This window comes from Mobula birostris, chromosome 6 (assembly GCF_030028105.1).
Source record: "Mobula birostris isolate sMobBir1 chromosome 6, sMobBir1.hap1, whole genome shotgun sequence".
NCBI classification, from domain to species: Eukaryota; Metazoa; Chordata; class Chondrichthyes; order Myliobatiformes; family Myliobatidae; genus Mobula; species Mobula birostris.
In genome coordinates, this window is record NC_092375.1 from 130561130 (window position 1) to 130585889 (window position 24760).

General features: G+C 40.3%; 1 protein-coding gene across 2 annotated transcripts in view; it reads left to right on the forward strand.

Moving 5' to 3' along the window:
- Window positions 1-24760, forward strand: part of creb1b (cAMP responsive element binding protein 1b) — a 119279-nt gene that overhangs the window by 89003 nt on the left and 5516 nt on the right. For both annotated transcript variants that reach the window (XM_072261302.1, XM_072261301.1), the window contains 3 exons: window positions 8833-8972; window positions 14286-14468; window positions 23950-24106. In XM_072261302.1, coding sequence (XP_072117403.1) covers window positions 8833-8972; window positions 14286-14468; window positions 23950-24106 — 480 coding nt within the window. The remainder of the gene's footprint in view (window positions 1-8832; window positions 8973-14285; window positions 14469-23949; window positions 24107-24760) is intronic.

Here is a 24760-nt window from a genome sequence, read left to right on the forward strand (position 1 = left end):
TCATGTACAGGGAGACAGTTACGGTGTCAAGTTGGTCATTGGCACTGAACCTTTCTCCCAACAGAGTATGAACAGATTTGTGAGTTTGCTCAGGAGAATGTCTCTGCCCATTTTGTACACTTCTGCTAGGATCCCATCAATCCCTGGAGCTTTATGGTATTTCAGCCTGGAAATAGTGGTTTTGACCTCCTCCAGAGTTGGCAGGCCATCAAGCTTAAGCCTAACCTCATGCTGGGGGACCATTTCAATGGATTTTTCTTGTACTTGATGATTATCCCCAAAAAGGCTCTCATAGTGCTCTGTCCATCACCTCCTAATAGTTTCCTTGTCTTCTGCAGGCTGGAGCTGGCAGATGAGCATAGAGGGGCTTGACTCTGTCAAGTCGGGCCATGCACTACATGCAGCAATTCGTAGAAGGCTCAAGTGTTGCAGATGTCTATGTAGTACTGGTTCATTCTGCTAGGGCAGTCCACCAATCTGTCTCAGTTTGGCTTGGAGGGTGCTGCATGCATTTCTGTATTCTGCTTTGGCTGCTTGGTCATCGGGTCTAGACAGCACCACTTGATGGGAGAAGCATTTCTCCTGGAGCAGGTTCCAGATTTTAACGTTGTTTTCATCAAACCAGAATTCATCAATTCTCGCCAGAATTCTCTTGGACAGAATCATCCCTACCATTGCCAAAGGCAACCTCACAAAGAGTCAGTGTGGATTCAGAGTGAACAGGGGCACATTCGACATGACCTTCATCCTGCGCCAGATACAAGAGAAGTGTTATGAACAGAACATGGGACTGTATGTGGCATTCATTGACCTGACCAAGGCTTTTGATACAGCCATCCATGATGGTCTCTGTTAGATTCTGTCCAAGTTCGGCTATCTCCCAAAATTCCTCATGATCCTGCAGCAGCTCCATGAAAGCAAAAGCATTTGGGTTAAGCACAACTGCATCCTATCTGACCCGTTCCCCATCAGTACAGGTGTGAAACAAGGCTGTTTTTTGGTACCAACGCTATTAGCTATCTTTTTCAGCATGATGCTGCAGGATTTAAATGAAAGAGACCACCTCAGAGAACATCTACACTCAGTTCCACACCGATAGAAGTATCTTCAACCTCTGAAAATCAAGCAACAGCCCATTCTCAAGCTACTGTATGTTGACATCTGTGCACTTCTCACGCACTCAGACGATGTGCTACAGGCTGCAGTCACTCAGTTCACCAAGGCTGTGAGGGCTTTCGGGTTAATGGTCAGTCTGAAGAAAACTGTGATCTCCATCAGAAGCCCCCTCGTGGCATTTACAACCCACCTCGGATCACCATTGACAACCACCCTCTCACTATGGTTGAGCAGTTGACTTACCTGGGTAGTGTCTTCTCCAACGATACTACGGTAGCAAAGGATGTTGACAATTGACTCACCAGAGCTAGCAGTGTCTTTGGGTGCCTTCAGAAACGTGTGTGGAAGAAACGCCAGCTGCCGTCATCACAATGCTGCTATACAGACCGAAACCTGGAGCTTGTACCACAAGCAAATCTGATTGCTCACTATTCCACTAGTGCTGCCTCCACTCCATCATGGGTATCAGCTGGCAGGATTGTGCCTCCAACAACAAGGTCCTGGAGAAGGCTCAACTTCCAAGCACTGAAGCCACTTTGCTGCTCAGGCAGCTCCGCAGGTCATGCATGGACCACTTCAGTTTACCGAAGGCTGTACTCTATGGAGAACTCTCTCAGGGCAAGAGAGATTGTGGTGCCCCACGCAAGAGGTAGAAAGACCAACTTAAGCAGCAGCTCTCTCGGGAAAATATTGGGGTCAATGAGTGGTAGCAGGCAGCTTGTAACAGAGATTGCTAGAGAATGCTGATCCATGGAGCAGCCAAGAATTTTGAGGAATCCAGAAGAGTGATTGCTGAAAAGAAGAGGAGACACAGGAAAGATCCCAAGCACCTACATCCCAGCTGTTCCCATGTCCCTACTGCTTTGGAGTCACCAACAATTGTGCCATCGCTCACAGGACTCTTCTTCGCAAACAAAGAACCAGCCATCGTCATCAGATACGGGAGTGTTTGTTATTATCATAAATTTAACATGGAGATACAACAAGCAATCAGAAAGCAACTCATTTATTACAAAGAAGATTGGACTAACAAAATGAAGAGGTCTTATGACTATTAATTATGATCTTTATGAGACAAAATTTGATGCACTATGTACTCTTTTAACCTTATCTAAGAAATGATGCTTCTGCATTAGGCAAAGAAATGGCAGAAGTGTATGGTTATGCACTTTGGTAAAAGAAATTAAAGAGTTGACTATTTTCTAATGAAGAGAAAATACAAAAAAACTTAGGTGCAAAGGGACTTGTGAGTCCTTGTGCAGGATTCCCTAAAGGTTAATTTCCAGGTTTGAGTTTGTGGGGAGGAAGGTAAATGTAATGTTAGCATTCATTTCGAAAGGACTAGAATATAAAAGCAAGGATGTAATGTGAGCAGTTTTGGGCCCCTTATCTTTGAAATGATGTGCTGAAACTGGAGGGGGTTCAAAGGAGGTTCATGAAAAAGATTCCCGGATTGAATGGCTTGTCATAATGAAGAACATTTGATGGTTCTGGGCCTGTATTCACTGGAATTCAGAAAAATTAGGGGTGACCTCGTTAAGTCAAGTCAAGTTTATTGTCATTTCGACCACAAGCTGCTGGTACAGGTTTCCCCCGTCACCCGAAGGTAGAGCGTTCCTATGAAACGGTTTGTAAACCGGAAGGTCGTAAAGCGAAGAAGCAATTACCACTTACTTATATGGGAAAAATTTGTGAGTGTTCGCAGACCCAAAAATAACCACCAAATCCTGCCAAGTAACACATAAAACCTACAATAACAGTAACATGTAGTAAAAGCAGGAATGATATGATAAATACACAGCCTGTATAAAGTAGAAATACTTCTCTACAATGATTGCCTGCACTGTTCTCCGTAGTGAAAATCTCACGCAAGTGTTCTTGGCAAAAGCACGGTGCAAACGCTGTTGGCAGAAACACGGCACAAGCGCTCTCAGCAAAGACATGGCGCAAGCGCTCTCTAGTAACCTTTAAGCTATGAAGCTGCCAAATCATACCAAATAACAACTAAAAATACACAGCTAATATAAAGTAGAAATAATGTATGTACAGTGTAGTATCACAGGAATCAGGAAGACATCGAGCACACCGATGATCGTGTGTTAGGCTGAGTCGTCGGAGGTTGGGGTGGTACAGTGGCCTGCACCTTTCAGGTCGCTGACCGATACCGATCCGCAAAGAATGCAGCGGAGCCGGGACGCACCCAGCACATGTTTAAGAGAAAAGCCGAAATAAACAAGCTAATTAATTAGGTGCCGCCTGGCACGTAAATATTGGCCCAGATCAGAGGCGACGCAGTCGGCAATCGCCTCTGATCTGGGCCGACATTTACATGCCAGGCGGCACCTAATTAATTAGCTTGTTTATTTCGGCTTTTTTTCTTAAAAGATGTGCTGGGTGCGTCCCGGCTACTGCTGCATTCTCCACAGATCGATATCTGTCTGCAGCCAGGGGGTTGGGGTGGTAGGACACTGAGGTGTTGTCTGTTTCCATCAGGGCAGGCAGGTCACCTTCTTCTATGTCTGCCTGCCTCGATGTCGAAGGTCGAGGTTTGTCGTCTGCTGGCTGATTGGAAGGCTTGCTTGACTGCTAGCCTCATGCATTTTTCTATCATACAGTTCTTTGTAAGCACTCAAACCATCTTGCAAATGTGCCCTAAAACTACGTACCCTTTCAAAATTAAAGTCGTACTTTATCATTGCCGCGAAAATTTCACGCAGTTGCTTCACGTTCAGTTCCTGGACGACTTCACTTTCGGTACGTTGGCTACTGCATTCGGTTTTGATTGTTATCCTTTCCTCTTCCAATTGCATCAGCTCTTCATCTATCAGTTCTTGGTCATGGGATGCCAAAACCTCTTCAACATCATCTTCGTCAACTTCCAGAAGCCAAACTCACTTTGTCCTTACTTCATACACCACGATCGAAACGCTTAATTATGCCTAGTTTTACACTAAGTGTAACACCCTTACGAGCTCTTTTAGGCTTTTCCAATACCTTAGAACTCATCTTCCAAACGGCTGCTCACAGGCACGTGTTTAAACAATGCCGGCGAGAATGCCGTTCCAAATCCGGGGGAGGAGCGGCTGCTCGGGGCACACGCTGCTTTTTTTTGCGCGCTACCTTTTTTTGTAACAGTGAAAACACCTTCTGTTAGTGAAAACAGGGAACTAATGTAGGTCTTTCGTAACAGTGAGGTTTCGTAAAGCGAATGTTTGAAAAGCGGGGGACACCTGTACAGTATACAGTAAAAAGAAAACGTTCCTCCAGGACCCTGGTGCTACATGAAACAACACAAAACTACACTAGACTATGTGAGACAGTACAAGGCTACACGACACTACGCAAAACAACATAAAAACAGCACTAGACTACAGACCTGCACAGGACTACATAAAGTGCACACAACAGTGCAAGGCAGTACAATAATTAATAAACAAGACAATAGGCACAGTAGAGGACAAATTACAATATAATAATAAATGATATAGATGTCAGTCTAGACTCCTGCGTATTGAGGAGTCTGATGGCTTGGGGGAAGAAACTGTTGCATAGTGTGGTCTTAAGAGCCCGAATGCTTCGGTACCTTTTGCCAGATGGCAGGAGGGAGAAGAGTTTGTGTGAGGGGTGCGTGGGGTCCTTCACGATACTGTTAGCTTTGCGGGTGCAGAGTGTGGTGTAAATGTCTGTAATAGCGGGAAGAGAGACCTTGATGGTCTTCTCAGCTGACCTCACTATCCGCTGCAGGTTCTTGCGATCCGAGAAGGTGCAGTTACCGAACCAGGCAGTGATGCAGCTGCTCAGAATGCTCTCGATACATCCTCTGTAGAATGTGGTGAGGATGGAGGGTGGGAGATGGACTTTTCTCAGCCTTCGCAGAAAGTAGAGATGCTGCTAGGCTTTCTTGACTATGGAGCTGGTGTTAAGGGACCAGGTGAGATTCTCCGCCAGGAGAATCTTGTTGAATGGTGAAAGGCCTTGATACAGTGTATGTGGAGAGGATGTTTCCTATGGTGGGAGAGTCTGAGACCAGAGACCCTCAGAACAGAGATGAGGAATTTCTTTAGCCAGAGAGTGGTGAATCTGTGGAATTTTTTGCTACAGGCAGCTGTAGAGGCTAAGTTTTTATATATATTTAAGGCAGAGGTTGATAGATTCTTGACTGGTCAAGGCATGAAGGGATACAGGGAGAAGGCAGGAGATTGGGGCTAAGAGGAATATTGAATTAGCCATGATGAAATGGTGGAGCAGAGTTGATGGGCCAAATAGCCCAATTGTGCTCCTATATTTTATGGTCCTGTGGTCTAACACAGATTCACAGGACTACTGCTGTTCATGAAAAGACTTTCCCTCTGAGGTGGGATTGAGTGGAGAAGGTTTTTCTCTTGGATTCAGAGTTAGTCATAGGATACTGAAACAGGCCCTCTAGCCCACCTGCCATGAACTTCTGTGTCTTAGTGATTCAAGTAATTGCTTAAATCCTATTTAAATCTTGTGAGAGTATTTCCTCCTCCACCTTAGTCAACACATATCTGGACTCCCAACTATTCTCTGAACGGAAAAATCCCCTCTTGAATCCTTTCTAAACCTCCTAGTGCTCAAATTAAATGTATACCCCTTTAAACACAAACCATTCCAGGAAAAGCAAACCTTGCCTAGCAGGACTCTTCAGTACAGGTGTAATGTTCCAATCCAGACAACATCTCCTCTGTGCCCTCCAATACAATCATAGCCTTCCTAGAGTGTTGAACCATGCAATACTCCAACTGTGTCCTAACCAAACTTTCCTTTCATATTCTGTGCCACAGCCAATGAAGGCAAGCCCTGGAGAATCAATGAACTTGTATCCAAGTTCCTTCTGTTCATCAAGACTCTAAAGTCCTGTCATTTCCAGTGTATGCCTTTATCCTTGTGTTACCTTTTGGAAAGACAAAGCTTACATTGTTCTGGATTAAATTCCATTTGCCATTATTCTTTTAAATTTTTAAGTTAATCAATCTTGTGCTACAGTCTTAACTGACCTTCCTCGCTATCTATATCACCAATATCGATCAGTTTCAATTGAGCACATTTAAGTCAAAAGCAGTTTTGTACAATACTAGGAAAATTAAGGGGATATGGTTGCAGTGAGAAGGTGGAGCTAAGTTGAAAGATCAGATGTAATCTTAATTGAATAGTGGAGTAATTTTCAAGAGCCAAATGTGCTTCACCCCATTCATAATTCTTTGACTTGCCATTTAAGAGATAATTATGAATACTAATGCAGATCCATTCAGAGCTGCAGCAAACATAAGACTGAGACCAGATTTATTTTCAGGTTTAGCCAGAGTTGGCTTATTCCAGAATGGCTTTAGCTTGTTTTGACATAATTATTTCTTGGTCTTAGAGCAGATGATTGGAAGTGATGTCACTGGAATGGTCAGCCGTAAAACAAGCATTTGTCTATCACCATTGGAAAATTGATTGCACAGACTGTTAATTTTTAATTGGATTCAGACTTCCATATTTAACATGATAAATAGTTCCACGCATTTATGGCAGCATTAGCAGAATATTTCGACAGCAAACTGATAAGATATTAGATTATGAGGACACCCGGTCCTCGTTTTTTGTCATTTAGAAATGCATGCATTAAAAAAATGATACTATGTTCCTTCAAAAATATATCACAAAAACACAGGACAAACCAAGACTAAAACTGACAAAACCACATAATTATATAGTTACAACAGTGCAAAGCAATACAGTAATTCAATAAAGAGCCAACCATGGACACAGTAAAAAAAAAGTCTCAAGTCCCGATAGCCCCATCATCTCACGCAGACAGTAGAGGGGAGGGACTCTCCCTGCCATGAACCTCCAAGCGTCACAAACTTGCCGATGCATTGGAAGCACCCGACCGCAGTCAACTCTTGAGTCTGTCTGAAAACTTCGAGCCTCTGACCAGCCCTCCGACACCGAGCACCATCTCTGCTGAGCGCTTCAACCCCGCCCCGGCCGCCGAGCAACAAGCAAAGCCGAGGACTTGGGGCCTTCCCCTCCGGAGATTCTGGATCACACAGTAGCACCGACAGCGAAACAGGCATTTCAGAAGTTTCACCAGATGTTCCTCCCTGCTCTCACATCTGTCACAAATCAGGATTGTGCACAGCACCCTACTTGACAGATTTGGACAATAGCCTAAAAGTTTGGTTAAAGAACTAAGATTTGCAAATTTATCACTGAGAAAATTGAAGAGGAAGATTTAGGGGAGAAAAATTCAAATGCCAGGGCTAAAGTGAATCAAAGCACATTCCTAATTTTGAATGAAGGAAATTGGATAGAAGGCTAGAAGTCTGGGAATGCCAACCTTTTCGAAGGTTGGGACAGAACAATTCACAACATGGATGTTTGAAAGAACTAGAATTATAAATATTACCATTGGTCACCTAAATGTTCTCTGATTTAATATTTGTTTGAACAGGTTCAAAGGAATTGATAATTAAGCTTTAAATTACTAACCAAGATAACTGGAAAAATAAGTTCTGTCCCTAGTTAATTTTTATACTTGCATAATGACATAAATGTTGGAGAAAAGCATGACATAATGGCCTACTGATTGCTTACTGATGGAAAACTGCAAATCATTTCCCCAGGCTGCAGTAATACATATAATTTTAAATGTTAGATGATACATAAATTACAGTATTCTTTCTTTTGATGCTCTGTGTAACAGATTTGAATATTTTCAGGGCTACCTAAAATATTTCACCAAATGAATTAGTAGTCAATGATGATTTAGGCAAAAGTGCCAGTTCTTCCTCGCATGGAGATTACACAGCAACAGAAAAATAAATAAGTAGTTAACATTAGGTACATGAGAAATATTAGATATATAGGAATACAAGTCACAGGTTACATTCAATAAGATGATTAATATTGTTAATGGTTGGGTTTAATTTCATGAATCTTCTCTATCTATTGAGAAAATTGGTTGCACTGTTCTGAATGAGGTATTCTGAATAATCATAATTTTTAAAGATATTTTGTACTCAGCATCTTTCAGGAGAAATTGAAATTGTGGAGCCGCTCTTAATCTTTTTTTCTGTTCTTTTACACTAATTACTAAGAGGTGTGCAAAAGTACATTTGACCTTTATAATTAGCTTTCCCAGTCACCTCTCTGGGAAACCCTGGCTGACTCTTGGATTGTTTTCTCAATTTTACTTTCTAATTATTTATTTTATAATGCTTTGAGTAAATAAATTGTTCCTATACAGCACTTCTATTTACAAGAGAATTGAGGTATTGGGACAGACGACCAAAAGCTTTGTTTTCATAATGAATTCTCTTGAAGTAGGTGAAGAGAGATTCAGAGACTTAAACCTCAACTTTGAGTCTAAGTACAGGTAATCCCTGCCCTCATTCAGACTTGGGCTTTTGTAAATGAATTTTCGAAATCCTGTGATTCTTATAATTCCAGATATAAGACAATACTATGGAGTCTAATTCTTTAAAGAAGGCTGATATGGTAATGAATAAAATGAAATATTATGCAATCCATCATGAAGATTTGGCAAGGTAGTTTTAACCAATTGCTTGCTTTAGCTTTGTGTTGTGGAATGTTTTCTGAAGGAAGTTAAATATAGTGGAATGTTTGATAAGGTTGATTTCCTTGTTCAGCTTAAGAGATTTTATTACAACTCTCCAACTAAATTGCCTTGTTTCATTCCTTTTCAAGGAAAATCCTGAATGAACTTTCATCTGATACCCCTGCTGTGCCAAGAATTGAAGAGGAAAAATCGGAAGAAGAGTCTGCTCCGACTGTAACTACAATGACAATGCCAGCACCCATCTATCAAACCAGCAGTGGACAATACAGTATGTACACATACAATTTCCAGGCCATAGAAAAAATTCTATCTCTTTACTCTAACTCATTTTACAGTACTGGGAACTCTCCAGTTACATGCATGGAAATTGTACATCATCAACACGCATTGTAAAAATGACTACACTTCAAATGTCTGAAGTTGTCCTGGTATGTCCTGTTTACAAAAAGCAGGACAAATCTAGGCTTCATTCCAGCATATTAGACTCAAGAGCATAACTAGAGGAGAGGTGTGCCTTTGACATGAAGGCAGCATCTGATTAAGTATGGCATCAAGGAGCCCTGGTAAAACTTAATTCAATGGGCATTAAGGGGAAAATACTCTGATTATGGTAGTCATGACTAAGGAAGTTAGTTGTGGTTGTCAATCATCTGAGCTCCAGAGCATCACTGTAGGAGTTCTTCAGGACAAATCTTGGGGTCAGCCATCTCTAGCAGCTTCAGCAAGGCATTTCTTGTATAGTAAGTCGGATGTTTGAATTTAATTGCACAATGTTCATTTTCATTTATAATTCTTTAGTAAATGAGTCAATTTATACCTCCATATAGCAAAATCCAGAAAGCATTTTGGCATGGGCTAATATACAAAAATAAGCAGTATTCACATCACAAAAGTACATGCTGTTGACCGTTTCCAGCAAGAGAAAGTAATCAACTGACATTCAAAGGCATTACCCAAAGGATTTACCTCTGATCAGAAACTCAGCCAGACCAACCACATAAATACTGTGGGTATAAGAGCAAGTTAAAGGCTGAATATCTTCTAGTAAGTGACTCATCTCTGACACTTAGAGACCTTTCCCCAATCTGCATTACATGTCAGAAGGTTAATGAAATATTCTCCATTTGTCTAGATGAAAGAAGCTTAACAGTGACCAGACCAAATCTGTCCACTTGATTGGTACACCAGTAACCATTCTGAACATTCATTCCCTCCACCAACAAAGCATAGTTCCAGCAGCATTTACTACCTGCAGAATGCATGGTCACTACTGCAACAGCTCCCAAACCTGGACAAGGATAGCAGTCACATGGAAGCACAATCCAGACTGAGCCACAAGAAATTTTATAGATGGTGGAAATCTTGAGCAGTACAAACATTGTATGTGTTGCTCAAGATTTTCACCTGCTGACTTCCTCCAGTATGTGTGTCACCATCATGACTGATTCTTGTGGTCAAAAGTCCTGGACTTTTCCTATTCAACACCCCTAAGAGAGTGTGTTCCTCTGAAGGTCTGCAATAGTTAAAGAAGATCACAAATCCGCAGCAAGATCCAGAAGAATACATTTTTTAAATATGCCTGGTGCACTTTGGGACAATTTGATTGTAAGAGATACAAATCTTTTAAGTATTTTTACCTAGAATTTCCACTGCAACAAGCTTTTCGATCCAACACTCACAACATGCTGGAGGAACTCAGCAGGTCGGGCAGCATCCGTGGAAACGATCAGTCAATGTTTCGGGCCGGAACCCTTCGTCAGGACTGTAGAGGGATGGGGCAGAGGTCCTATAAAGAAGGTGGGGAGAGGGTGGGAAGAAGGAGAAGGCTGTTAGGTTCCAGGTGAAAAACCAGTAAGGGGAAAAATAAAGGGGTGGGGGAGGGGAAGCAGGGAGATGATAGGCAGGAAAGATGAAGAAGGAATAGAGGAAAACACAATGGGTAGTAGAAGGAGGTGGAACCATGAGGGAGGTGATAGGCAGCTGGAGTATTGCTTTGACCCCAGCATCTGCAGAGTATTTTGTGTTTAAGCTTTTCAATCCAACTGATCTGACCTTAGGTGAAGGAGGTAAATGAAAAATGGGAAGAGTGCAGCAGAAGGGAGACCACTAGGATGCAATTTCAAGTCCAAGTTGCTGTAGATACTTAGACTCCAAAGTTAGAAAGTTTTTGGTTCAGAACTTGAAACATTATGATCACATACTTTAACTCGAGGGAGTTATCATTCTGAATTGAGTAAGTGGTCTTATTCAATGAAAGTAAACAAAAGTAATCTTTGATTACTTTCACCACCACCCCCCCATTTTTCTTTAATTCTTATTTCCAAAAAGTAACAGCAGAGGCATCCATTGTTTAGGCACATAATTGGATAAGATTATTCTGGAACTTAAGACATTATAGTATTTCATTACAGTTCTCAAAGAATACTATATTTGGATGAGGCTGACAAGTAGTTCACACATGGTTATCAAATACGTTAGTGCTGTTTAAGAAGGAGTGAATTATTCCCCTGATTGCCTAGCATATATTCTTAATAGTGGAACAGAATTAACATCAGTCATTTTGTTGTTTGTGGGAATCTATTGTGTGACAAGAGGCTGCCAGATGCAAAATTATAGGGAAATGCCTGTGTGATGCCTGAATAAAATTGGTTTGTCCAGGGGTCTTGCCATCACCATTGATCAGATGTAATAACTGCAGTTCTAATAAACAGTTGTTAAGTGTCAAGCACTGTGAATTCTCTAACATTCCAAAGAACTGTACTCTGGTTCTAATTGAATATTGCACTCTGAACCTTTGCAGGGCATAACTTTTACCTTAAGTATCATACAGTAAACTACAAAGAGTCATGCAGTACGGAAAGAGGCCTGTTGACTTATTAATCTTCATGCTGACCACTCTATGCCTCTTCTTACAAGAAAGATAAAGATTGGGTTTATTTGTCACGTGCTTCGAGGCATACAGTGAAATGCATTGCTTGCATCCATAAGTAACACAGTCCAAAATGTGCTGGGGGCAGCCCATGTATGTCGCCATATTTCTAGCACCAACACCGCATGGCCATAACTTATAACCCTAACCCGTATGTCTTTGAAATATGGGTGGAAGCCAGAGCACCTGGAGGAATCAATGATCACAGGTAGAACATACAAACTCTTTACAGGGTAGCATTAGAATTGAACCCATTTTGCTGATGCTTTATAAAGCATTATGCTACCGTACTGTCCTATTCCTGGCTCTACTTTATTTACTATCACTTGCTTCAGAGCCTTCTGTGCCATGACAATTCAAGTGCTTGTCCAAATACAAAAATTCCTACAGTACCCTCAGAAGTGTATTTGATTCCAACTATCCCTGGGTGAATAAGTTCTTCCTCTGATCTCCTGTAAGCTCTTAGCCCTTACCTTAAATAAATGCACCACCCCACTTCAGTTTATATATCAGATATCTGCTTCACAGTAATGGGAAAGTACTTCGTGTATTTTGTCTTTTCATTATTCAGCCATAAAAACATGAGTATGGTGACGTTATCAGCCACAGACTGTCCTCCAAAATTGAAAGCAACCACTAACCCTATGCAAAAGGATAATCACAAGATAAATGACTGCTCAAAAAATGGTGGCAATTTTTTTTATTATTAACGATGGATAACCATGTTGTAATACACTCACGTTCAGTTTTAGGTTTTCTTGAGTCCTTCTGTCTCAATTATGCAGCATAAAGGAGATCATTGGGTCTATCTTTCATGTGCCAGCTCTTCAAAAGAGGTATCCATTCCCAATGAAAGACATACTTCTTCCCACAGCTATGCAATTATTTTAAGCTTGCCTAACAAAAAAAAATCACTGAATTGCTATCTTTATACCTTTTGGTAGTATTTCTATTCATAGCGAAACAATTTTTTCTCTTTTACCATCTGGTTCTTCTCATTTATTTTAAGAATGTATCATTAGAACCAGCAGCAGTAGTCGTCTAATCAATCTCGTAAGCCTGTTCTGCTAGTCAGCATTGTCAGGATCAACCAATCAGAACTTCAGCATAACATCTCTACTCTCTCTTCCATGCCACTTCTTTGTAGTTCAAATGTATGTCAGTCTCTTAGAATATATTCATTGACTGTGCCTCCACAATTCCCTAGAGTAGAAAAAAATCAAATTTCCAAAGCTTTGTCTAAAATGGTTGAAACTTATTCCGAAGCTATGCTCCCTTGTTCTCATTCTTCTACACTATAATGGGTCTCGGCACATTTTTCATGTGTCAAACCCTTTCATACCAGGAATCAACCTGGTGAAACTTCAGTGCAAGTATATCCTTCCAATATGGAGACTAAAACTATACAATTCTCGTTTCTCCCATACCAACTCTGATAGTGGAAGTAGTTTCTTCATGTTTCCCTTATTAAAGCCAATAATAATTTTAAAGGTTATCATATTTCTTCTTAAATTTCTCTTCTCAACTACTCCCCTACCTTGAATGATCAAAAGGCCACAGGCCTTAATTATTCTGAAAGGTTTGGACTCATGCTTGATGGATACCAATGCCAACCTTTAAGTAAAACCCAGTTACTTCTGTTTTGTCACACTGCTTTTCCATTCATTCTGCTGGTGAAGGATATTCAGATTAAGCAATGAACATTAATATTAGCGTCTTCTGGAAGCGTAGCAGTCACAGTTATCGTGTTGAAGCACCAGTAATGAGACAAGGTTGAGAAAAAGAGGAAGTTTTATCTCAGCTTTCTTTTAATCCCTTTATTGCAGAATGCAACCCTTTAAAGAAGTAAATGCAACCTTCCCATCTAGAAACCAAAGTCCCCAAACTTACTGGGTCTATAATTTCAGCTAGAGTTCAAAAGTAAGTTTTCAGGAACCGCGCTGTCAATTTATGTATGTGGGCTCCCACACTTACTGCAGTAACATGCATCAAGAAATGCAAGTGGAAAAGAACTTTCTTTTTTTCACCCACAGATTTCTTAAGTTAATTTTTAATTTGTATCCGAGTTTTTTTGGTGTGATTTATGAATTCAAATTTCTGTGACCGGACAGCCATAATTATCAAGGGGGGGATTAGCTTGCATTAACAGTACAAAATTATATCCAATTTTGGCCCTTTCTATGTCCCCATTTTTCATTAGTTCCATCAATTGCAGTTATGTCTCATGTTGCCTTAGGTATGGAATTCCTTCACTAAAGTTTCCACAGCTTTGAGTCCCTTTCATATCTCCTTAAAATCTATCTCTTTTCATTAGACACCTGCATTATAGTAATATAAACTATATTATGTTTAGTTTGATAATTCTCATTTAAAGTGTCTTGGGACATGCAAATATTAATTAGATATTTTCATAGCAAATTTCCAAATATTTAATTTTTACATTTTAATGGCAAGTCCTTTTCCAAATTACTGCTCTGCTGTTATTTGGAAAGAGCAGAAATGAAATATCTGCTTATGTCTCAGCCCATCACTGAAGAATAACTGTTTATAGCTATTTCAGTCACAACTGAAGAGAATTTGATGAACCTTTGTGAATGTGTGGCTCTTGGATTGCAAGTTTCCATTTTTCTTTTCATTCTTTGCTATTGGCAGTTGCCATCACACAGGGAGGTGCGATTCAGCTACCCAACAACGGCACAGATGGGGTTCAAGGACTCCAGACGCTAACAATGAGTAACACAGCAACAAGCCAGGGTGGAGCAACCATTGTACAGTATACCCAGAGTCCTGATGGGCAGCAGATTTTTGTGCCGAGCAGCCAGGTGGTTGTACAAGGTGAGTCTGGGATTTCTCAAAAATAATATGGTTCACTATCTTGGGGGTAGCTTTCACTAAATATTAACACGATGTAAAACAAGCCAATTCACTGAGGCTGATTGTCAAGTCACTCTTGCTGTTGCCATTGCTGATGTGGTTCGTCATCTGAGCTAATCAGAACTGATCAGTAGGAATGAGGGTGTGAAATGCTATGTGATGTTTAATGCTGCCAGTGCACATTAAATATCTGAGAGCAAGAACTATGAAAGATATTTCTCTGTTTTGTGCTCCCCTAGCGCGATGGATAAAACTGTTGCAACAGGGTTGTTTAAAATTTCTATTTTTTTGATTTTCTTGTGTGACTTTCCCCCTACTTGTAGTGGATTCTGTTTTGTTTTTGTTGGCATGGTCTTGGGCCATTTGGCCTCCTATATTGTAAGGAAGTGAAATAGACAGGGAGAGCTTGTGGGCTGACAGCATTGCACAGACCTAATTTCTGGGAGCATCTCATCTCCTCTGTAACCAATGGACTTGGCATGCTGGACTCAAGGCCAGATACTTGTGTATCTTGCTCTTGCCTGAAAAATGGGATTTCCAACGTTAGTGGAAGTGGGAAGTTTTTTCCCTTTTGTTTTCGAATATTAAAAATAATGATTGTTTAAATAGATTTAGACTTTTTAAATGATATAAATCTACTCAATCTGTTTTTAAATGTATCAGCTGATCAGAGACCTTGAGAAACTTTAAAAAAGGGCCCTTTAAGCCTGAGCTGCTAAAAGACCATCAGCATATTATGGGAGCAGGGCCTCAGGATCATCTTCCTGGATAGATCCACAATCCTGCAAAACGTTTAGCATCATGAAGGATCACACCCACCCATGGACTGTTTGTCCCACTTCCATCAGGGAGGAGGTTTTGTAGCATCCTCACCAGGACCACCAGGCTCAAAAACATTTATTTTCCCTGAGGAGTAAGGCTGATCAACACCTCCACCCATTAACCCACCACTCCATACCCCCAACCACCACACCCAAATCATCATTTCCTGTCTGTCACCTTATGTACAGGCACTCCTGCGCCTAGTGTCACTTTTTGGACATGTAATCAATCTATGTGTATAAGCTATCTTATATATAGTTGCAAGAAAAAGTTTGTGCACTCGTTGCAATTACCTGTTTTTCTGCATTGATTACTCATAAAATGTGGTCTGATCTTCACCTAAGTCACAATAATAGACAACCCCAATCTGTCTAGACAAATAATGCAAAAAAATTGTACTGCTTCTCATCAATACTGAATACACCATTTAAACAATCACAGTCCAGGTTCAAAAAAGTTTGTGAACCCTTGTATTTAAAAATTGGTAGAAACTTGTTTAGCAGTAGTAAACTCCATCAAACATTTCTTTTAGCTGCTGATCAGACTTGCACAATGGTGAGGTGGAACTTTAGGCTATTCCTCCACGCGAAACTTTCAGTTCATCAATATTTCTAAGATACCTCGCCTGAGCAGCACTCTTCAGGTCATACCACAGCATCTCAATTGGGTTAAGGTCTGGACTCTGTCTTGGTCGTTCCAAACCACAAACTTTCTTCTTTTTAAACTACTGTATTATTGATTTACTCTTGTGTTTTGGATCATTGTCTTGTTGCAACATCCAACTGCTATGAAGATTCAGGTGATGGACTGCTACCTTAACATTCTCCTGTAAAATGTCTTAGTGAAATTTTGAATTCATTGTTCCCTCAATGACTGCCAGCTGTCCAAATCCTGAGGCAGCAAAGTTGTCCCAAACTATGATGCTCCTTCCACCATGAGTTGGATGAGGTTTTGGCTCCAAACATAGTGGTGTGCACCTCTGCCAGAAAGTTCAACTTCTGTCTCTTTATGTCCATAGCATGTTGTCCCAGAAGTGTTGTGAAACATCTAGGCAGTCTTTTGCAAACCTGAGACATGCAGCAGTGGTTTTTTTTTGAGAGCAGTGGTTTCTTTCGTGTTGTCCTTCCATGAACACCATTCTTGTTCAGTGTTTTTCCTATAGTGAACACATGAATAGAGACTTGAGCAAGTTCTAGAGATTTCTCAGATCTTTTGCTGTTACCCTTGGTTCTTCTTCACCTTCAGCATTGCATGTTGTCTTCTTGGTGTGATCTTTACAGGATGCCCACTCCTAAGGAGAGTAGCAACCTCTGAATTTCCATATTTGTAGACAATTTCTCTTATTGTGGACTGATGAACAAGTCTTGTCAAAGTCAAATACTTTTGCAGCATTTTTCAGCTTTGTGAATCTCAACAGTTCTGGTCCTCAGAGGAAGTTGTTTTGATCAAGTCATGGTGCACATTACCAATTCTTTTTTGAGAAGAACAGGTTCTGTCAGCAACCTGACTTTGTGTGTGTGTTTTTTTATAGGGCAGGGCACTTCTACAACTTCTACAACCTTATCTCATTGATTGGAACACTTGACTCTAGCTTCAGTAGAAGCCATTGCCCTCAGGGGTTCACGTATTTTTTGAACCTAGACTGTGATTAAGTGGCATAGTCATTATTGACAAAAAAGAGTACGATTATGTTACCTGTCCCATGAGTGTCTCGTAAGCATGATGTAAGTGTCTCGTGATATTGGCATGATGTAATTTTTGTGATAGAGAGGTGATGTCATGTGATGGCATGTTCCAACCAGTATAAAAGGGGAGACCGCAGTTTGTTGTGTAGTTGTTTTTGTTGGGGAGTCACAGTCGGTGGTTACGTAATCGTGGAAGGAAAGAGAATGACAGTGAAGAATTTGCCAGCTTCGTACGAACCCAAGAAATCAACGGCGTTCTGTGATTGACATTTGATATGGTCCATACGGGTATTGTGGCACACACTTTTGGTTAATCCCTACATGGTCTTGGGTGTTGTGTAGTGACTACCTCTGGCAAAAGGTCAGTTACTGTGAGAAATCTTATTCTTCGTGATCTCTTCGGACAAGGCATTTCTCGGCTGGGATCTGTGTTAGCAGTTTTGTCCTTTCTCAACTGCTGGTTCAGGAAGTCTCTCCTGTCACTTATTTCATAAGTCACTTGGACTCTTTGAACTACCACCATAAGATCTATTAAGAATTGTCTTTAAGTTCGACTGTTTGATAACTAAAGACACATAACACTGTTAACTTCCGTTTAAGTTAGTCGTTTGTTTACTTTTCTATGTTTTTGAGTAGAGGTTAATAAATTTTGTTGTTTATTTATAAAAACCCAACTCAATTTCATATCTATTGCTGCTGGTGCATAACAAAAATTGGGGGCTCGTCCTGGATATGAGCAAATATGGAGCTTATTGATTGTTTAATTGTCGATCTGATTGAGGATAAGGGACATACCCGATTCCTTTTGTTTGATTGGTTTGTGTGTGGTAATCAGCAGCAATGGATGTTGGGAGCTTTCTGGAATCACTAACCCCTGCGGTATTAGAAAAAGCGAAAAAGGATGCGGTGCTGGAAATTGCTAAGGAACTGAAGCTTACAGGGATAATGATGGCTACTACAAAGCCAGAGATTCAGAGGAAAATAGCTGAGCATTATATAGCTATGAAAGTGTTTGAAGAAGAGGTTTTAGAGAAATTTCCTGGAAGGAAAGATGTGATCCGGTTACAGCTAGAACAAATAGCATTAGAGAAGCTTAAAATTGAGGCTGGGGACAGAGAAAAACAGGCGGTATGATGCTAGAGAAGCAGACAGACAGAGGGAAGAAGCCGAAAGACAAAGGGTGTTTGAGCTAGAAAAGATAGAGAAATTGAAGCAAAGAGGTCTAGCAGGAGACTCTGTTGTACTGTTTGTTGTTAGTCAGGAAGTTAAATTGGTTCCTCCATTTAATGAGGCAGATGTTGATAAATACTTCCAGCATTTTGAGAAGGTTGCTCAGAGTTCACAGTGGCCGAAAAAGGGCTGGCTTGTCCTTTTACAAAGTGTATTTAAAGGTAAAGCACAACAGGTTTATACGGCCTTAACCAGTGAACAGGCAGCTGATTACGATACTGTGAAGCAGGTTATACTTAAAGCTTATGAATTAGTTCCAGAAGCTTATAGGCAGAGATTTAGATGTCTGAAGAAATCTGTGAACCAGACTTATGTGGAATTTGCCAATGACAAATCTGTGTGTTTTGAGCGCTGATGCACCTCTAAATATGTGAATGGAGAGTATGACAACTTGAAAGAGCTGGTTTTAATAGAGGAATTTAAAAGGTGCATCCCTGATGGCAATAAGGCATATTTGGATGAAGAGGATCCTGCCACGTTGCCAGAGCCTGCTAAATTAGCAGATGAGTTTGCTCTCACCCACAAGAGTAAGTTTACTCCCAGTAAGACTTTCCAAAAGAGTGGCATAGATAGTCAGGGTAAACCGGAAATTAAAGCGGAAGCTAGTGATAAAGGTAAGGATGAAGGAAAGCAAGTGAAGGAAAAACATTTTGGTCCTATTTGTCACTATTGTAGGAAATCTGGTCATATTATGGCTAACTGCATCCGTCTGAAGAAGAAGGAAAAGGAGACAGTTCCGGATGCCTGTGTCCAACACCTTGAAGCACCCGAAAACCCGCAGGGTTCAGGACATTCAAAAGAAGCTCTGCCAAGGTCTGACCAAGTTAGGAAGGGATTCAATCATTTTATGTCAGAGGGATGTTTCCATGAATGAAGGGTCTACTCAAGTGCCAATAAAAATTCTTCGGGATACTGGGGCTTCTCAGTCACTTATGTTAGATGGTGTTCTAGAGTTTAGTGATGAGACTGACACTATTGAAGCAAATCTTATATGAGGTATTGAAGGCAACCTTACGCTTATACCTCTGCACAAGGTAATTTTAAAGTCAGGGATAGTTTCAGGACCTGTTAAAATCGGACTACGACCCAGTTTACCGGTGGATGGTGTTTCTTTATTGTTAGGGAATGACCTAGCAGATGGAAAAGTTGTTCCTGCAGTGCAGCTGACAACTAAGCCAATCATTGATGATCCAAAGATGGATTCTAACATGTATCCCTCCAGTGCAGTAACCCGAGCTATAGTCAAAAAGTCTGCCAGGGCAGATGGTTCTGTGCAGCCTGGGTCTACTACCCATGACAGCTCAAGTCGGGATTCAGATTCTGATGAATTGTCAGTAACTTTCCTACCTTCCTTGTTTGATGAAGATCCTTGTAGTGAGCCCAACCATAAAGACTTGGTCTCTGTCTAGGAAGGATATTATAGCGGAGCAGAGCAGAGATCCTGAGATTGCCACCTTGAGAGAGAATGCTCTCCCAGATAACGAAATTGAGAAGGTGTCAGTAGTGTATTATTTCAAGAGTGGAGTGTTAATGAGGAAGTGGAGCCCACCTGAGATTCCTGCAAATGAGGATTGGGCAGTTGTTCACCAGGTAGTCGTTCCTAAAGTCTATAGGAGTGAAATTTTAACTTTGGCTCATAGTATGCCCTTAAGTGGCCATCAAAGTGTGAAGAAAACTGTGAACAAAGTTATGAAACACTTCTCCTGGCCTGGTATGAGGAAAGATGTGGCGACATTTTGCCGAACTTGTCACATTTGTCAGGTTGTGGGTCAACCTAATCAAGTCAACCCAGTGGCCCCATTGCAACCTATTCCTGCATTTGGTGAACCGTTTTCTAAAGTTATTGTAGATTGTGTTGGCCCATTCCCAAAAACTAAAGCTGGACACCAATATTTGCTGACCATCATGTGTACAGCATCTAGGTTTCCAGAAGCAATACCTCTCAGGAATATAAAAGCCAAAACTGTGACGAAGGCTCTCAAAAAGTTCTTTACTTTATTTGGGTTGCCTAAAGAAATCCAGTCTGATCAAGGAAGTAATTTTATGTTTGGGTTATTCCAGCAGGTAGTTTATAACCTGGGAGCCAAACAGATTATATCGTCTGCGTACCATCCAGAATCACAGGGGGCCTTAGAAAGGTTCCATTCTACCCTCAAAGCCATGATTAGGACGTCTTCTGTTGAAAATGAGAAGGATTGGGATGAGGGAGGTCATTTGCTTTTGTTTGCAGTCAGGGAGTCTGTGCAGGAGTCCCCTTTGAACTTGCGTTTGGAAACAGAGTCCGAGGACCTTTGGCATTGTTACAAGAACAGTGCGTTAATAAAGAATTACTACTAATCTGCTGGATTATGTCTTGAAATTTAAGGAAAGATTGCAAAAAAGCTTGCAGTTTAGCAAGGGAAAATTTAAAATCTGCTGAAGAAAGAATGAAAACTTGGTATGACAAAGAAGCTAGAACGAGGTCGTTTAAGCCGGGAGATAAGGTGTTGGTTCTTTTCCCTGTACAAACGAACCCTTTGCAAGCTAAATTTCATGGTCCTTACGAGATTATATCTGAAGTTAATAATGTGGACTATGTGGTTAAAACACCAGATCAAAGAAGGCCAACGCAGCTTTGACATGTAAATATGATAAAACCATATTATGAAAAACAGTCCTTTGCTATGACTGTTGTCATCAATGACAATGAGTCTGATCTCCCTGGGAACTTAGTAGCTGATCCATCTGAGGCTTATTTTAAACCGAACATTATTTCCGCCAGACTAACAAATTTGACAATTTTAGAAAATATTGATGAGAAATTGGCTCATCTACAGCCACAGCAGCAGCAGCAAATGAAGCTGTTAATTATGAAATTTAGGGATTTATTTCCGGACGTTCCAAAAAGAACCACAGTAGCCTCACATGATGCAGACGTTGGAAACGCCAAACCCATAAAGCAACATCCATATCGAATGGACATGGAAAAATGTAGAATTGCTGAACAAGAAATAGAATATATGTTAGAAAATGATATTATTAGACCTTCTACTTCAGATTGGAGTTCATCTTGTGTCATGGTAGTATTCGATTTTGTACTGATTACAGAAAGGAGAATGCTGTAACAAAACTGATTCATATCCAATCCCTAGGGTAGATGATTGTGTGGATAAGGTTGGAAAAGTTAAGTTTCTTACAAAGATCGACCTGTTAAAAGGATATTGGTGTGTTCCCTTGACGGATAAAGGTGGAGAAATTTCTGCATTTGTAACGCCATCTGGGTTATATGAATACAATGTTCTGCCATTTGGAATGAAGAATGCTCCAGGAACCTTCCAGAGAATGATTAATTCTGTAATTCAAGCGTTAAAACATACAGATGCCTATATTGATTTAGTCACAGGAAATTACACTTGGGAAGCACATATCTCTGCAGTGGAAAAGCTGTTTGAAAGGCTTTCAAAAGCCAACCTTACCATTAACTTAGCTAAAGTGAATTTGGCCATGCTCCTGTGACCTATCTTGATCACTTTGTAAGTCTGGGCTTGGTTAAGAAAAATTATTAGGAAGACAAATCAAACCCCAATTAAACAACAAAGTTTGATTTTACAAGAATATGATGTCATAATAACTCATGTTAAAGGCAAAGGTAATGTAAGTGCCGACTGTCTGTCCAGATGTTGAACTTGCAATGTAATTTTTTTTAATGGAGTGGAATGTTGATATTTGTATACACTCCTGCCATATGTTATATTAGTACTGTATGATAACTGTATGTGTATTGTGCATTTTATAAACTTTATACGTTTGTCTAGTTTGTAAATTGTAGTTAAAATTTTGCTCTTGAAAGATCAAAATTTTCTTTTCTTGAGGAGAGGTGTTACCTGTCCCGTGAGTATCTCGTGAGCATGATGTAATTGTCTCGTGATAATTGGCATTATGTAATTGTTGTGATAGAGAGGTGATGTCATGTGATGGCATGCTACAACCAGTATTAAAGGGGAGACCGCAGTTTGTTGTGTAGTTGTTTTTGTTGGGGAGTCACAGTTGGTGGTTACGTAATCGTGGAAGGAGAGAGAGCAAGAGTGAAGAATTTGCCAGCTTCGTACAAACCCAAGATATCAACGGCGTTCTGTGATTGACATATGGTATGGTCCATACGGGTACTGTGTCACACATTTTTGGTTAATCCCTGCATGGTCTTGGGTGTTGTGTAGTGACCACCTTCGGCGAAAGATCAGTTACTGTGAGAAATCTTATTCTTCGTGACCTCTTCAGACAAGACATTTCTCAGCTGGGATCTGCGTCAGCAGTTTCGTCTCTTCTTCATCACTGGTTCAGGAAGTCCCTCCTGTCACTGATTTCATAAATCACTTGGACTCTGAACTACCACTTTAAGACTGTGTTTGAGTAAGATCTGTTAAGAATTGTCTTGTAAATTCTACTGTTGGATAACTAAAGACACATAACACTGTTAACTTCTGTTTAAGTTAGTTGTTTGTTTACTTTTCTGTGTTTTTGAGTAGAGGTTAATAAATTTTGTTGTTTATTTACAAAAACCCGACTCAATTTCATAACTATTGCTGCTGGTGTGTAACAAATTGTTTGTGCATTATTAGTTTAGGCAGATTGTGTTTGTGTTTGACTTCGATGAAGATCAGACCACATTTTATGAGTAATTAATTCAGAAAACCAGGTAATTGCAAAAGGTTCACAAACTTTTTCTTGCAACTGTATTTATATTTATTCTGTACTTTTTATTATGTTCTTTATCTTGCTGTGTTTTTTGTGCTGCATCAGATCTGGAGTTAGAATTATTTTGTTCTCCTTTACGCTTGTGTAATGGAAATGAGAAACAATCTTGAATCTTCACGGGTGAAAGATAAGATTAATGCAGCCCATGCTTCTTTTTACATAATGGATTCAGCTGAAGTTTAAAAAGTGTAATTCTCCATATTCATAAATAAGGTCATTTGAAAATATAAATGGATTAGCGTGGGGGCAAAGTTCTGCCATTTGTGAAACCCCTGAGAAGTGTTTTCAGGGTGCTTTATGAGAGGGCAGTAATAGTGGGGAGGGCACTAAAAACACAGGAGGTGTATCATGGGGAAGAAATAAACTTTGAGTAAGATATCAATGGGAACATAGTCTCTAGATGGGGTAGTGATAGCAGTATTTTGTTGCTGGCATGGTGAAGTTGGTTAAAAGTACAAGAAAATCTATCTTGCATCGCGAAATTTATTAATGGTGCTTTAACATGAAAGTGCTGTTAATTAATGGGATTAATATTTAGTCTCAGGACCAAGATTACTGTTCTTGCCTTTAGTACTACATGCTACTTATGCCACATGAACAAGTTCATTACAGACTTCAGTGTCGACTAAAATTAATGAAGATGAAGCACTCAGTATTCAAGGAAAATTTCACCTTTCATCACTTGGCACATATTTGTAGCTTTGCAGTGTTTAATTTTAAAATCTAAAGAAATCTGTTTGCAATTAGTAAGTGGCATGAAAAGGCTATCCTGCTTAATTATTTGCAGGATTGCAATTTTCTGGTTAAGCAAAGTTGACGAAATTAAAGTTAATTTAAAACAATTAAGCAAGTACATTTTGTTATAATTTAATTTCTGCAGAACGTTTATATGGACAAAGATAATTCCTTAATGAGTTCAAATGGCAAAATTGATATTTTATTTCTTGCCTTTTTTCCATATTTTCTCTCAGGTGCCACTGGAGATGTCCAGACCTATCAAATCCGTACCACTCCAAACTCCACTACTGGTCCAGGAATGGTAATGGCATCATCCCCTGTACTTCAGAATCAGCCACAGAACGCTGAGGAAACCACTCGCAAACGAGAAATCCGCCTCATGAAAAACAGGTAGTTTTAGAACATAGAACGGTATAGATCCTTTGATCCATGACGTTGTGCCGACCTTTTAACGTACTGCAAGATCAGTCTGGTACTTCCCTCCCATATAGTCCTCCATTTTTCTTTTATTGGTGTACCTATCTAAGTGTCTCTTAAATTACCCTAATGTATCAGCCTCTTTCACAACCACTGGCAACGTGTTCCACTCACCCACTACTGTAAAAAAAAACATACCTCTGGCATCCCAATTCCAGTGACCCAAGTTCAGTCCTGATCTACTGGTGTGTGTGTTGAGCTTGTATTTCCTGAGATTGATATTTATTTATTTATCACATATGCAGTGAAATGCTCATTTGCGTGAACAACAACAGAAACTGAGGGCAGCCCACTGGTGTCACAACACATTCTGGCGCCAACATAGCATATCCACAGTCTGCAGGGTGTTGGACTGCTAGACCCTCCAGAATATAGCAAAAACCAACAAGAGGAACGCCAAGGTCTCCTTCCCCCGCCATTTGTGACATTTACCTGGACTTTTGCAGACAAAATGCCCAAAGCATTGTTGAGGATCCCTACCACCCATCCCACAATCTCTTTGACCCACTACCATCAGGAAGGAGATACAGAAGCATCAGGACTAGGACTGCCAGACTGGGTAAAGCT